The sequence below is a fragment of the Pezoporus occidentalis genome, unplaced genomic scaffold (genome assembly GCF_034315485.1).
Source record: "Pezoporus occidentalis ecotype Australia unplaced genomic scaffold, CSIRO_AGI_Poc_V1 ctg283, whole genome shotgun sequence".
Lineage (NCBI taxonomy): Eukaryota > Metazoa > Chordata > Aves > Psittaciformes > Psittacidae > Pezoporus > Pezoporus occidentalis.
The window spans coordinates 166096-180902 of NW_026914752.1; the positions used below are offsets into that span (position 1 = coordinate 166096).

The 14807-nt window shown below is 61.7% G+C and overlaps 1 protein-coding gene across 2 annotated transcripts in view; it reads right to left on the reverse strand.

The window, feature by feature from the left end:
- Positions 1 to 387: 387 nt before the first annotated feature.
- The window catches only part of TSC22D3 (TSC22 domain family member 3), a 235093-nt gene continuing 220673 nt past the window's right edge, over positions 388 to 14807 (reverse strand). Inside the window, exons 1-3 of one of the 2 annotated variants that reach the window (XM_062625852.1) lie at positions 2432 to 2635; positions 2159 to 2210; positions 388 to 1600 (exon numbers count right to left, since the gene is read on the reverse strand). In XM_062625852.1, coding sequence (XP_062481836.1) covers positions 1355 to 1600; positions 2159 to 2210; positions 2432 to 2553 — 420 coding nt within the window. In that variant the 5' untranslated portion in view covers positions 2554 to 2635 and the 3' untranslated portion in view covers positions 388 to 1354. Of the gene's footprint in view, positions 1601 to 2158; positions 2211 to 2431; positions 2636 to 14807 lie in introns of those variants that run through there. The other variant, XM_062625851.1, reaches the window with a different exon arrangement.

Genomic DNA, 14807 nt, shown 5'->3' on the forward strand with positions numbered 1-14807 from the left:
CCTCTGACCCTCACACCGTGTTTCATGAACAGATCAGTAAAACAGCAGAAGAAAAAAAACAGAGGAGGCACAGAGCTGGGTGTGCAGAGGGCTCTTTGCAGTCCGAGAGCAGCCTCCTCCCTGCTCACACCCCTGGTCACAGACATGAACCCAAGGACAACGACCTCTAGGTTCAGGGCTCCTTTCCCTACTGCATACCTAGCCCCTTGAAGGGAGCTCCTGCTCACATCACCAAAAGCCCAGCTTGGCTGAAGCAGAGCTGTCCAGGGGAGACAGCAGGTTTCCAGCAGTGTCCTCACCAGTCCCATCCCAGCAAGCCTGAGCCCCATGCCCCAGTGACCCACACCATCCCGTTCCTGGCCACAGACACACAGCTTAGGGTGCACATTTGTACAAAAAGTAAAGTTTATTGCCATTTCTACCTAGATTTACACAACTGCGTTACCACTTCTGACGTCAAGAGAGACGTCCCGTCACTTCCCAAAGAGCTGGCCAGGGAAGGTGGCGAGCAGAGGCCAGCTCCCCCCAACCCAGTGGGCTGGAGTGCAGCCCCTGTTGTGGCTCTGCTCCACAGTCCGCATCCTCTCAGGGCTGCCACACGGCTCCAACACAGTGCATGCCAGGGAGGGTGAATCTATCCCCTCCTTTGTGCCACCTGCAACGCTGGCCACCCCATTACAGATGCTCATGGCTCCAGTCCTGCCTGGAACACCCCAGCTGCAGAGGTGGGCATGGCTGGCCCAGGGCATCCCACAGCCCTGTGGGCACCACTCATGCACGTGTTTATACAGAGATACACTACTAAAGATGCCCGAACTAACCAACCAAGCTTTTCTCCTTGTAATCCCCACACTGATGTGTGCACAGCCATGCACTACGCTGCAGCTGCCACCACTGGCACTGCTCAGAGTCAGGTCGGGGTGCCAGCACACTTCAGGGCGGCTGGTGGGACAAGCCTGCATTGCTCACTAAACAAGGTCTTCCTCCAACATCGGGCTTTGCCAGGGAGAAGCACCCCCTGCACGGTGCAGAGGCATGGACACGGCGCACGCTCCTTCCAACCCCGCATTGCCATTCACCTGCCAGCAGCCGCCTGGCACTGCCGGGCTGCTGCGATGCCCAGGTTTCCATGAATGTGCCCTAGCACACGGCGGGTGGTTGGGTCTCCCCACAGAGGAGCATCCCGGTGCAGGCCGCGCTGCTGGCTCCAACGGCTGGCCAGGGTCACCCGGGGGGACACGGCTCCGCGCCGGGGTCTGGCAGTCCTTCGTGCGAGATGAAGGTGGAAACAATTCGGCAGGAGATTAAGTAGAAAGAGTTCTGTGGCTCTGCCCACCCCAAGGACAGAGCCACCTTACACCGCAGAGCCCCCCGAGTGCTGGGCTGGGGCAGCCACTCCAGGGCTCTGATCCTCAGGGCACAAGACCTCGGTGGGGAGCCGGGACTGGAACTTCTCCAGCTGCTCGGGGCTAGCCAGGGTCTTCAGGAGGCTGTTTTCACGCTCTAGCTGGGAGTTCTTCTCCAGCAGTTCCTTAATTTGCTCTTTCAGGACCTCCACTTCCTCCCGTACTGCGTACATCAGGTGATTTTTAACCAGATCCTGCAAACGGCCGTTGGAAGGAATGATCATCCACTGATCTCCTGATGGTTATGCCCTGGGGCTTGCGCACATTCTGCCACTAGCCAAGGGCCGCAAAGGCTTTTCCCAAAGGCTGTCCCTCCCTTCCGCACCCTCAGCACTCTGGTGTAACCCCCCCAGCCAGCATCCACAGCATCCCTCAGGTCCTCTGTCTCCCAGGTCTCATTGCCTCAGGATGCACTCTCCGGCCCCTCGGGGTCGGGCAGGCTGCAGTTCCCTATCACCAATGCGACCCGGCTCCGTTACCCCCACAGCCCAGAGGGTCCTGCCCAGGCGTCCCCGGCTCCCTGCGCACTGCGGCGTTACCAGAGCCAATAAGCTGAGCAGCCGCGACGGCAAACAAAGGAGCTGCTCTGCCCAGCAAGCGGCTGGGGAGCAAAGACCCTCCTCTGGAGAGAGAATCTACCCGCAGAGCAGGGAATGCCTTCGGACAGAGCCCCCAGCACCCACCCGGGGAGTGAGGGTCCCCCCGGGCAAAAGTGCCCGGGGGAGGTGCGGAGGATGGACACTGCAGCTCACCATTGCTTGCTCGATCTTGTTGTCGATGGCCACCACGCTGGCTCCGGAGGCGCTGGAAGAGAGCAAAGAGGGACAGCGTTAGTAGCAAACAACCCCCGTCTCGGGAAGGGAAGTAGCAAACAACCCCCCTTCCCCTTCCCACCCCTGCCTACTCCGCACCAGAGCTTCTCCCTCATTGGGGAATCAATGCATGTGGACACCTCCCCCCTCCATTCACCCGATCTCCGGCAGGATGGATACCGATACGACGGCCGGTACCGGGGCTACCCCTACCTGTTGTCGAGCTTCACAGAGATCACGTCCCCCCCGAGCAGGGAGGAGAAAAAGGAGATGGAGAAGTTGTGGAGCTGATAGACAGCCACCTCCATGGGGGACTGGTACATGCCAGTGCTCATGGCTGCGGAAGACCACAAAACGAAGTGCCGACGGCTGACGCACTGCGGCTCTGCCCCGCCGCCCCGCTTATATCCTCCGGGTCCGCCCCGTCGGGCGGTGCCAGAGCGACCGGGCCCGCCCAGCGCCCCACAGCGCCGCGTCCGGCGCCGCCCGGTGTCGCACCCTGACCCCCATTACTACACCCCGTACCCTGCTGCTGCACCCCAACACTCGGTACTGCATCCCGCATCCCGGTATTGCACCCCTACACCCTGGTATTGCACCCCGATACCGCACCTCTGTGCCTCCCAGTTGCACCCCAGCGCAGCACGGCAGCCTCTCAGTGCAGACCCCCCCACCTCTACCCTCCCAACCCCCCTGTATCCTCGCGTCCGTGCTCCCCTTGTTTGCTGCGACCGGAGTACTGGCACCCCACGGCACCAATCCCTGCCCCCCACATCTCCACCTTCCTGAGCTCCCCAAGTAACCGGGACGAGGGTTCACCCGTGGGGGGGGGGTCTGCTTAGGGGACGGGGAGGAAACACTCTGAATGCGGGGTGCGCGAGCCCGCAGATCCCACACCGCAGCCGCGAGCGTGCAAAGCGAAACCGGGAGCACAACACGAGCGCGCAAAAGAAACCCGTGAGCGTAAAACAGCCGCACCGCGCAGCACAAACCCGGCTACAAAACAAACCCGGGTACAAAACAAACCCGGCTACAAAACAAACCCGGCTACAAAACAAACCCGGCTACAAAACAAACCCGAAGTGCAAAACAACCGCGACCCCGCCCGCCCTTGCGTAACCCCCGCGGCAGGGGAGCGGACTCGCGGCCAGGGCCGGCAGCGCCGCCGAGCGGCGGCCGCGCGCGTTGCACACGAGTGTGCGCCACAAGCGGGTGCCGCCGCCGCATCACGCCGGGCCCGCACCCGTGCCTCTGCACGCACAGGGAGGGCAGGTGTCCAAAAACACCCCCGGCAGCAAAGGGGGAGCTGGGATGCGCTGCCAACCATGGGCGATGCCCCCCTGCCCGGCCGCCAGCTCCGGGACTTATCTCTGCCCTATGGACCTGGACCTGGACCCAGGGCTGAAGCCAGACCCGGACCTAGAGCTGGACCTGGAGCTGGAGCTGGACCTATCAGGACTTTGAACAGCACCTGGTGGGTCACCTGCTGCCCCCGACCCTGCGGGGCTTGTCCTGCGCAAGCCAGGGCAGGGGCTGATGCTGAACCAGACACTCCAAGAGAGCCCACGCCATGGCACAGCATCTGGGGAAGCACTAGTGCACATGCGCCCCAGAGATGCTGCAGAGGACCCCAAATCCTCTGATCCAGGGGGTGCTGATGGTGCCAGCACTTGGCTCGTGGGTGCAGGACAGGGAGAGGCCTGAGGGGCCCCAGTGTGGGGGTGCTGCCAGGCCCTTTCCTCAGGGAAAGGGCTAAGGGGGGGTGAGCAGTATTTCAGCCTCAGAAAGGGAAACTGAGGCACGGAACAGCACGGATGCTGCTTAGAGCACATCACTTCCAGCTCGCTCTCCAGCAATTATTCCCCAGCTTCCCACAGCAGGATGAAGACTGCAGTGTCCTGAGCATTGAAGGCCACAGGCACCCTGGGTGGGACACTGCTCCCCATGAACCACAAGCCAGGCATGTGTGGGTGCCTCAAGACACACTGGTTTGATGTGGGGATGCGAGAAAGCATCTTCTCCTCTCTAGTGGGGACACTGCCCATGGGATGGATGTTTCTCCCCAGGGAGGAGAAGCATGGGACTCACTCATCCCCCTGTCTGCAGCAGGTGATGCACATCCCCTGTGCCAGGACCAGCCTGGCCCATGCATGGCAGAGAGTAGGTTTTTGCCCCTAGCCCCCGGGCTGGTGCATGTCCCCCCCTGCCCACGGCCAGGCCACACTCACCAGTCCCTCCTCCTGAAGAGGCTCGGGGAATACGGCGGCTGGAAGGCCATGCTGGGCCTTGCGATGCGGCTCTGGCCCCTCTGCTCTCCGGCAGCGATGCGGCAGTGCCGCTGGTGGCAGGGACGGACGGGTGCCGGCCACATCCCGCGGCCACGGGCACGGGGTAAACACGGGTGCATGACCTCAGCCGTGCTCAATTGGCTCTTTCAGGGCCCGACGTGCCACCCCGAGCCGTGGGTCCGAGCAGAGAGCAGGGGCCACCCCCTTCACGGGCACATAAAGCCTCTCTCTGTGTGCCAAACCCGGGGTGGCGGGCAGTGGCCAGGGTGACAGCCCCCGTGACATGGGCATGGCTTTGTCCTCGTGGCTAGGATGAGCCCAGGCCACCCACCCCGGGGGGGGTTCGGTGGCTCAGTTGCCTGTTCGGGCTCAGGGAAGATGCCTGTCTCACTGAGCAGAGGGCAGGAGATAAAAGGGGGGTCATTTTCTCTCCCACAGTTGGCACATCACCAGTTGTGCCACCTTCTGTCTTTGCACAGACCCCAGTCTGCCCCTAACTCTGGCAGCCGTGCCTCGGTTTCCGCACCAGCTGTAATATTGCATCCCCAGTCCTGCTCCAGCCCTTTTCCCAAAGGAAAACTCCTCAGTGCCAGTGACCAGGGGCTCCAGGATGAACAGACTGGTGCCTGCCTTGTGGCTCTCGCCCCATGGGTCTGGGTTCCCAGGCGCTGCCTGACACAGTGCTCAAGCACCGAGGGCTGGAGAGAAGCTGGTGATTTCCATGGCTGCTGGAGCAAGAGCTCCGTGCTCCAGGAGGAAACCGCGTCAGCAATGCCAGCTCCAATGCTTTTCCCAGGGATCTGAGACTATTGCAAAAATAAACAGCAGTAAGCGGCTGCCTCCCCACCACTCTCCTGGGGTGTTTCCCAGCCCTGCACAGCCTTGGCCACAGCCATCGCTGCTGGGCCTGTGGGCTCCCTGGCATTGAGGCTGGGAAGGATGCTGCCCTTCTGTGTGAGACCCCAGCGGAGGGGCACTTTGTAGAGACGCACATTCCGGGGGCTCCGTGTTTCCTTCCCTTCCCAGCACTTGATTAACAGGGAGTCCCCAGGCAGGAGCAGCCATGCTGGGCACGGGGCTGCCTCTATGGTGGCACAGCCTCTGCAGGATCCCAGACCACCCTCTGCAACCCCTCGTCCTGGCACCCACTCTGGGGACATGGATTCTGCTGCAGATACCCCTGGGTGTGCTGCTGGGTGCTCACGAGCACAAGCACATCTTGCAACCAGTACACACACAGAGACAGGTCCTGCATGCACATGCACATGCACGTGCACACCCTGCAAACACAGGCACACCCACACCATGCACATGTGTGTTCTCTAGCCCATATGGGCATGCTCCCCCCACACAGATGCACCCCCTGCCTGCACTCACATGCATTTGTGCATGCACACCCCCTACAACCCCCACTCCTGCATGCACACCGGTGCATCCTGCACATGCACTGCAGATACCCCCCCCCCCACGTCAGACTGAGCCAAGCACACTTGTGTGTGTACACATGGTCTCAGCGCTGCTCTGCAGGAGCACCTCAGCTCTGCCCTTGCGCACTCTGAGCCCATGGGGCAGCCCCACTGCAGCCCCATGGTGGGAGCAGCAACTCTCAGCTCTCTGCTGGACCCTGCTTTGCTGCTCGGCATGCCCCAGAGATGTGCTTGGAGCCCTGTGGGCTGTCCAAACACCTCCCACAGCAGCAGAGTCCTGCAGTGGCTCCAGCTGGGTGCTTAGCAGTGGGGGGGGCCTTTCCCAGCCCCCTGTGGCCTCAGCAGCTGGCTGGGCTGGGCTGCTGGCCCCACTCCAGTGGGGATGCTGGTGGCCACTTTCTCTCCCACCGTCCCACTCCTGCTCCTCCAGGTCTGGCAGCAGCAGAGTAGGGTGAGCAATGCCCTCCCTCGCTCTTCCTAAAGCACAGGGGGCCATGGACTTCCTCCCTATGACACCAGAAGACATGGTGATGGGTGCCTTGGAGCAGGCTGAGCCGGAGGGGCTGGTGGTGAGAGCTCCATCCCTGGGGCAGCAGCACAGCAGCTCTTGCCTCGCACGTTCAGCTACGGGAGGTTCATCAGGCTCATGCCTATGGTTATTTTGGGAACAATAAAAGCAGCCACGACAGGGTGTAATTGTGACACCAATTGTTGCACTCTCTGGGGGAAAAACCCGGTGGCTGTCATTGAGCAGCTGGAGAGGTGCTGACACTGGTGAACGACTAGTGTTACCCCAGCAATGGCCCTGCAGGATACCCCAAAGCTGTTGTGCCAGCACCTCAGCCACACACAGGCTGTGCCCCCGCCCGGGTGATCCAGCCCCCATGGCTGGGTGATGTTTAGCAATAACCCCTCCCCTGCAACAGGACTTGGGGGGCACAGCTGAGCCTGGCTGGAGTACAGGATGACAGGGAGCAGGATGATGGGGTCACCTCTCACCCCCTGGCACCCCACACCAGCCCATCACATCCCCACAGCCCCAGGGATGAGGTGCTGAGTGCCATGAACTGAACCTGCACCAGGCACTGCGGAGCCAAACATTAAAGGATGCCTTTGCTCCCTCCATCCTAGTAGGAGCTGGAACAGTGGCTGCAGGAGTCGTGCTGGCCCCTCAGCCTCTCCCCCTGCTCCTGGCCATTCTCTCTGCTCTGTGGCAGCGTTCCTGGCTTGCTGGCTCCCAAGGACTCAACTCAATGGGAGGAAGGCCCTTCAGAGGGTCCGAGGCGTGGGAAATGTTTATTGCGTGGCCCCAGAGATGCTGGAGAGCAGTACAGGGAAGGCGCGGAGCCAAAGCTGCCCAGGCTGCTCCACAGAGCCAGCTCTGCAGCTCACAGGGTCACAGCAGAAGGGAAGAGGAAAAGCCACTGCTTGCAAACATGCAGATAAGAAAACTTTGCCTTCACAGCCTGAAGGCCTGCAGCTGTGGTTGTGTGGGCCAAGAGGATGGGATGCCAGTGCTAGCTAGGGCCATCGAAGCCCTGCAGGACCTGCAGGAGGGGTGGCCGGGCACATGGGTGATGGCTGGGACCTGGAGCCCACAGTGGGAAGAGCTGAGGTCTGTGGAGCTCCGGCACTCCCAGCCTTGCCCTGCAGCACTGTCCTGGTGCTGGGCAGATATGCCTGGGCTGCCCACAGTGCTCGGCCGGCAGCTGCCTTCCCGGGGGCTCCCATGCAACTGGGAGCCCTGGGACACAGGGGCCTGGTTCAGGCCCACCGGAACCTTGGAGGGCTCATAAATCCATCAAGCTAGGGCACATTCTGCTCCAGAACAGAGGTGAACGCCACTGGGTACATCTGTAAGTGCCCAGGCAGGCGCACAAGCTCCTGCCTGCAGAGTCAGTGATGCCAGCCTCACCAGACCCAGTCCCGGGGGACGACAGAGCAACAGGGAGGGATGCGCGGGGCAGCGTTTGCCGTGCTGGGGAAGCCTGGGGAGGATTTGCAGTGGGCCAGGCTGATGGGGAGCCCTGACGACCCTCACCACACCGGGGCAGAGCAAGCTCCTGCGGGCAGCACGGCAGGGCAGGGAGGCGCGGGGGCTCCTCCGTCCTGCGGGGTGGGAGGAGCAGGGCGGGAGGAGGGAGCCCTGGCACGCTCCGTGTCCAGCTGCTGGGCTGCTTCCTCTGATAAAGGTGCTTGGCTGTACTCCCAGTTCTGGTTTTCTGGCGCGCGAGAGCACCCCCAGCCTGCTGAGAGCTGTAGCTTTGCTCCCTCCACAACTTTGTCACCAGCCCCTCGTCTTCCTCCTGTGCCCCCTCCCTGTCAGTGTGAGCTGCCTCCAGCAGCAGCATGGGGAGGGGAGGGCAGAGATGCTCTGACTCTGGTCACAGCCCTCCCCATGATGCTGTATGTAGGAAGACACCAAGGCCTCAGCTTCCCTGGCGTGTTGAGTTGGGAGGGAAGAGGAAAAAGAGCTGATCTGGCTATTCCCAGCACCGGACCACGCAGCCTAACCTCCCGCCTCGCCTGTTGGTGACACCAGCCCCAGGCTGCTGCCTGCCCAGCTCAGCAAACCTGGGCACCCCAGTGCTGCCGGTGCAGGGTCCCACAGCCACACTGTGTCACTACGGCACAGCCCAGCAAACCCTATGGCACAGCCACTCGCACCGTGGCCAGCACAGTCAGGGGCTCACAGCTGCAGGGGGCCCTGTGGGTTGAGTCTTCAGCACAGCTCTCAGCACAAATCTGTCAGCAAAGCTGCGTCTCACACCCCGTGGGGTGGAGCCCCATAGATGAACCCCATGCTATCACCTCCCTCGGCTGGCCATGCCCTGCCCCGCAGGGCTCCTGACAGCCCAGGCTGTGAACTTCAGGCCTGTCCTTGTTTTGCCCTGCGCTGGGCAGTCCCAGCTGGATCATTCGCAGGTCCTGGCTTTCCCTGGTCCAGTTTCAGGGAACTGCTGTCAGAGCGGAGGTGACTGCGAGCTGAAGGGACCCTCACAGCACGCCGGTGCCCCGGAACCCTGCAGCTTGTGGTGCGCAGAGGGCACAGCCCCGGCTTTGCCCCGCAAGCCGCTCACTGGTGCAGCACCAGCTTTCCTGGAGATCCCCAGCCTGGCTGAGGAACCCGAAGGCTGGGCCTCTAGCATCTGCCGAGATAAATCCCAGACCACGCTGGAGACGGGCGTGCGTGCTCGGCAGCCTCAGCATCAGCAGCTCCTGCCCTGCAGCTCGCTGATGGGAAGGCAGCGCCTTGTATAGCGAAAGGACAGAGACTGGGAGCTGTGAGAGCAGCACACTGGGAGCCGCGCAGCCTCTCCCAGCCCAGACTAATCCACGTCCAAGGGAACCCCCAAATCGGTCCCCGTCCCCTGTGGGCAGACACAAGGCGCTGGGGTAAGGAGAGAGCCTGAAGCCATGCTGCGCCGGGGGGCAGCCGCCGGGAGGTCAGGCAGGGACAGCTCCTCGCAGCCGGCGTTAACACCATGCTGGCCTTAGCGAGGAATCCTGGGCACTTGGAACCGGGACGCTGCGTTACCTCGCTGGCATTTGAGAACAATAACAACGCGAAAGACAACCAGCTGCTGGTGGGAATGTACCTGCGGTGCTGCCGTGCCTCCCGTACCTGGCCTTGGCTGCCCTTGGCTGCTTGTGCCAACCCCTGGAGACAACCTGAGCCTGTCCCCTGCCTCCAAAGCAGCCAGAGCAGTCCTGCTCCACGCCACACGGAATCACTGGGATGGTTTCACTCAAGGTTGTGGCAATGTCCTGTCCTGCCCATGCAGGCAGAAGAGCTGGACCCCACCTGGGGCTGGGGCATCAGGGTTGTTCTGCAGCAGAAGCCCCTCAAACATATTCATATATATATATATATATATATATATATATATATATATATACATACAATCCAAGAACACAGACAGGATGACAAACTCCTGTCCTCAAGCCAGCAATGCGTGGCACCTGGATAAATATAACTCAGAGCTCATGGGTAAAGCATGGCTTTGGGATAGGTTGCAGACTTGAACACTTCTCCAGCCCTTGCCCTACAGCAAACACCTCAGAGCACCCTTTGCTCTCTTCAAACGGGGTCTCAGTCACTTCCCAATGGCAGGATCTGCCCCTACACCCATACACACACATCCCCTGGCTGTGCCAACGTGTGCTCTGAACCCTTCGTCCCACCCAGGTCACGGTGTTCTGCCTAAACACAGGGTCGGGTTTAACCCACTCTGTGCTGGGAGGTGGCTGGGGAGGCGTCCTCGTGTCCTGGCAAGGAGCACACCAGGGGCACGGGGTGCCCTCAGAGGCACTGCCCACAGCATCCATGCCTGTGCTGTGTGCCCAGTGGGAGTTGAGATGCCACCCAGACTGTAAAAGGCTTTCCAACGGGCCAGCCCCAGCCCCAGCTCACAGCTCGGCTCAGCAGCACTGGCCTCAGCACCATCAGGCCATGTGTCAGCTGGGTTCCTGCCTGTGGCAGGAGACTGAAACATGATTATCTTTAAGATCCCTTCTGACTGAGACTTCTATGGTTCTGTGATGCTGGACCCCTGCAGCCCACTGCAGCTCCAACCTCTTCCACACCGAAAGTTCAAAGCTTGAAATAAACCCTGGCCAGCATTTCCCGTCCCTGGCTGTCCTTGGGACACCTACCCCCTGTCTGCTCGGAGCCGCACACATGTCCTGGCAGTGCCCAAGCACTCGCAGGAGGCTGAGGACAGGTTTCTGTGCAGCTGCTGTTGGTATCACTAGACTCCAGCTCAGCTCTGCCAGGCACCCTGGGCCATAACCTTGTGTGTGGCCAGGGGCAAATGACTTCATCCTGTGGGGCTGGAGGGGCTGAGTGGGGCTCTCCCGCACACTGGGGCACACTGCAGAATCTCCTTGCTGGAGGGAGCTGGTCTCACAGGAGCAGGCAGGGTCAGACACTGCTGCCAGCCCTGCTGAGCACAGGATGCTGCAGCCCAGCCCAGTGCTGCTGGGCTTTTCCTGCAGCAGCCCTGCGAGGACATCACCGCACAGGCTGCTGGGCCACAGGGAGGAGGCCTGGGGTGGCCGGATCCCTTGCTGGAGACCATGGCGGGCACAGCAGAGCGGCTGCTGTGAGCTGCAGGCTGTGGGAGGCTCTGGGCATGCCAAGGTCAGCTACTCCCTGGAGCACCGGCTACTCCTGCTGCTTGAGCCAAAGCTCCGGCAGCTCGGCGGTCTGCAGCGCTCAGCAAAGCACACCGGGACACAGGTCAGGCCTTTTGCAGCCCGGTCCCACAACAGCAGAGCAGGGCACAGGTGCCATGGTGCTGAGGGGACGGGAGAGCATTGCTCCCAGCCCCCTCTAGCCCTGGGCTCTCTCCCCCGGCTCTCTCACGCTCACGCGTGCTCCTGTGGCCCCACTCCCGTCAATGCCTCCTTGTTGCTCCAGCCCACTCGGAAGGCAGGAATGTGCTCCTGGCCCCCACCCTGCGATGACCTTTGCGGCCTGGCTCCAGCTCCTGCATTGCTGCTGCAAAGTGACACCCCACCGACGGGAACAGAGGGTGCCATGCCACAAATGCCACCCTGTCACCGCTGCCCGTGTGGCTCTTACTGCCAGCCTGACCTTGTGGTGGGACCTTGTGCTGCTCAGTTTCTCCTGCCCTGATTTATCCTTCCTCAGCCTCCCAGTAGAGCACAGTGCTCCCCTGCCTGCCTGTGATGCCCTTGGCTTGCCCAGGTGCCGGAAAAGGTGGCTCCCAGCCCCTTTGATGGCTCAGACCAAGGGACAGGTCATTGCCCACCCTGTCTGGGGAAGCAGCAGGTCCTACAGCACCTGGAGAGGGTCAGGCTGGGCAGAGATGTCCCCTTGGCGCCCCGAGGCACAGGCTGGAGAGGCTGCCGCTCCATTTTACTCAGGAAGGGCTGGGCAGGAGAGCTGGCACAAGCTGGACCATGTGGGCAAGCAGGTTGGTGCATATCTCCTGTCCCCACCCCAGAGCCAGGCGGGGCCCTGCCTGAATCACACTCCAGCACGCACTGGGAGGATGCTGCTCCCCCCGCAGCACAGTTCCTGTACCCAATCCCATGCTGCTGGCTCCCCTCGGCCCCCTGGCCATGGGAAGGTGCCATGGGGCTGCTCTCCCCGTCCCGTGCTCAGGTGGGCTTGTGTCTGGGTTGCAGGTGAGCAACCTCAGAATAACGCTGTGGCAGGCCTTCCTGCCCACAACACTGGTGTTTGCAGGGAGGAGATGCATTGCTCAGCCCAGCACGGTGGTAGCTGCCCTCCTTGCACCTGGTGTTTCCACACAAGCTTGGCCCTTTTGCACTGCTGAGGTCACCCTGGAGAGCAGTTCACGTGCCCAAGTGAGGGCACAGAGGGGAGAAGCCCTTTCTGAATAGGGTCCCTTCCCAGACATACCCTGAGCAGAAGGGCTTCTTGAAGAAGCACCAGTCCTGTAGGAATTGCTCTGGAGCATCCCTACCTTGTGCATCCCTCACAGCATCCCTGCCTCTAGCAGATAGCACGGAGAGCCCAGTGGAGGCCACCTGGCTGGGGGAAAATCACAGAGCCAGGCTGGAAATCCTCAGTGTAGGTCATCCAGTATCCCAGCAGAGGTCTGACCCTGACCTACAGAGCTGAGGGCTGGGTGCAGCATGGGCTGAACTGTCTCCAGCAGCCTCAGAGTCAGACTCGGACTCCAGATGCAGCTGCTTGATCCCCCTGTGCCATGCACGAGTGTGTGCATCCACACGACCTCCTCCTGTGCCAGTGTCGGAGCACACCAGCTATAACAAGAGGCACAAATCTGCTTGGGCTTCCCAGTGCCAGCAGCAAGGGTGCCCTTATCGGGCCTGTTATCGGGGTGTTCCTCTGGCACCCACAATCCTCTGTAAGCTATCACATCTTGGGTGTCTTGGCTCACTCCCCAGGGGGAGAAAGTTCAGGCTGGAGCAAAACAACAGCACACGGAGGTGTGGGCACCTCTGTCAGGGCTGTGCCACTGCAGCGAGGGCACCGGTCATGCCAGCAGGCTCCGCACCATGGGTGTGACAGAGGGACACCATGGCTATGCACCATGCTGTTGCACAGCCTGTTGTAACAGGGAATGCCCGAAGCACCTCGGGATGCAGCACACACTGGGGTATGGAGGATGGGCTTGGGCATGGCAGTGAGGAGCACTGAGGGGAGAAACCCTGCTGCCCTGGCACCTCTGTGTGCTCCTGACCTCAGCGAGCAGCCCAATGCTTCTCAGGAGCATCAGGGGTCCTGCTCCAGCAGGGGGGAGTTCCAAAGCAGCAACCCATGACCGGTGGCCACATCACTACTGTGGCACTGTCACCAACTTCCCAGTGAGCAGCCTGGGCACTGGCTCCCACTCCAGCACGTGCTGGGGACAGAGTCTCACTTCCCCTCCCCACCCCAACACCAAACACCCGCAGCCTCCCGCAGTGATGGGAAACCTCGGGCTCCGCTTCCCTCCCTGCTGGGTGGGTTCAGGGCCTTGGTGATTGTCCCGGCTCCTCCTTACCCACCTGAGCCACAGCTCGGGTTATGCAAGTGGAGCAGCATCTCCAAGGAGCCGCAGTGTGGGGCATGCGTGGGGTGCCCCCGTGTAAGACCATCACTGCCCCACGTGGGTGCTTGCACATGCATGCACAGCCCAGGAACACACCTGTGAGTGCATGTGCAGGTGGGGAAGGTGGTGGGTATCAGCAGACATGTGGGTGCTGCCATGCACGTGCTTGCATGCGGCCATACCACGAGGAATGAGGCCCAGAGCCGCTGCCTGCTCAGCCAGGCACATACACACTGGTGGCCAAGCATCTCCTCAGCCCTGGGAGACAGGATGTGTCTCACCTCATGAAGTCCCACAGTGCTGGTGCTGCCACTCTGCAGCTCCCTGCAGCCCCCCAGGTCCAGCTTGGCAATCCAAGGCCGAGGTGTGTAGCCCTGGGCCTCCATCTTACTGCTCCCCATTGTCCAACCAGCCCTCCAGGTTGCTGGGCACCCCACTGCAGAGCCCGAGGTGCCAGCGCAGTACCTGAGACAGCTCTGTGTTCCCCTGCCCCTGAGGTCCCCTCCTCAGGGCAGGGACCCTGCAGGGTGGCAGCCTCTGGGACCCCCATTCAATCTCCTGTACCCGCAACGCTGGGTCAGGGGAACAGTGAGGGACCCTGTGCTCCTGCCTTCCCAGCCCTGCCAGGGTAAAGCCCAGCTTCCTGGGCTGGATGAGGCCAGTCCCAGGTATGTCCCACTGCCTGAGCACTCGCAGTCCCACCCCACAGGAGCGTGCTCTGACCTAAGCAGGATCTGCTCTGTCGGGGCAGAGTCGCTTTCCAGGGATGGGAAATAGCACCCAGGCCAGACGTGTGTTCACTCAATATACTCTGGAGGCAGGGAGGCTGCTGAAAGAGCAGGACCTATCAGCAGGGCTCTCGGGCTCTCTACCCAGTTTCTCACTAACTCTAAAGGTGGCTTTCGAGGCAGCATAGCTGCTTCCCAAGGAACGAGCTGCCCCTCTCCTACCAGGACCAAGAGGACACTTCTTGTTTGACGCTGGACACTGTCCATGACCCTGCAGGCAACATCTGTGCGGACAAGATGTAGCCAGGGGGATGAACACAGAGCCCAGGGAGCAAGATGCGCAGCAGGAGGCTGTTGTCACTGCTGCGACTGAGACAGAGCAGGGCTCCGAGAGACAGCACCGCTGCTGTCACGGGGCAGAAGCACCCGGACCCGCACCAGGGGACTGGCACCACCCACGGCGGTTGGACCGCCCCCCCCCCCCCCCCTCCCCGAGCTCGCTCGTGCTTCTCCCACCCTGTAATCCCTCAACGCTGCCATCCCCGAATCCCAGGGTCAGGTCACAGGGGTCCCCTTGACCCTGCCAGCCCCTC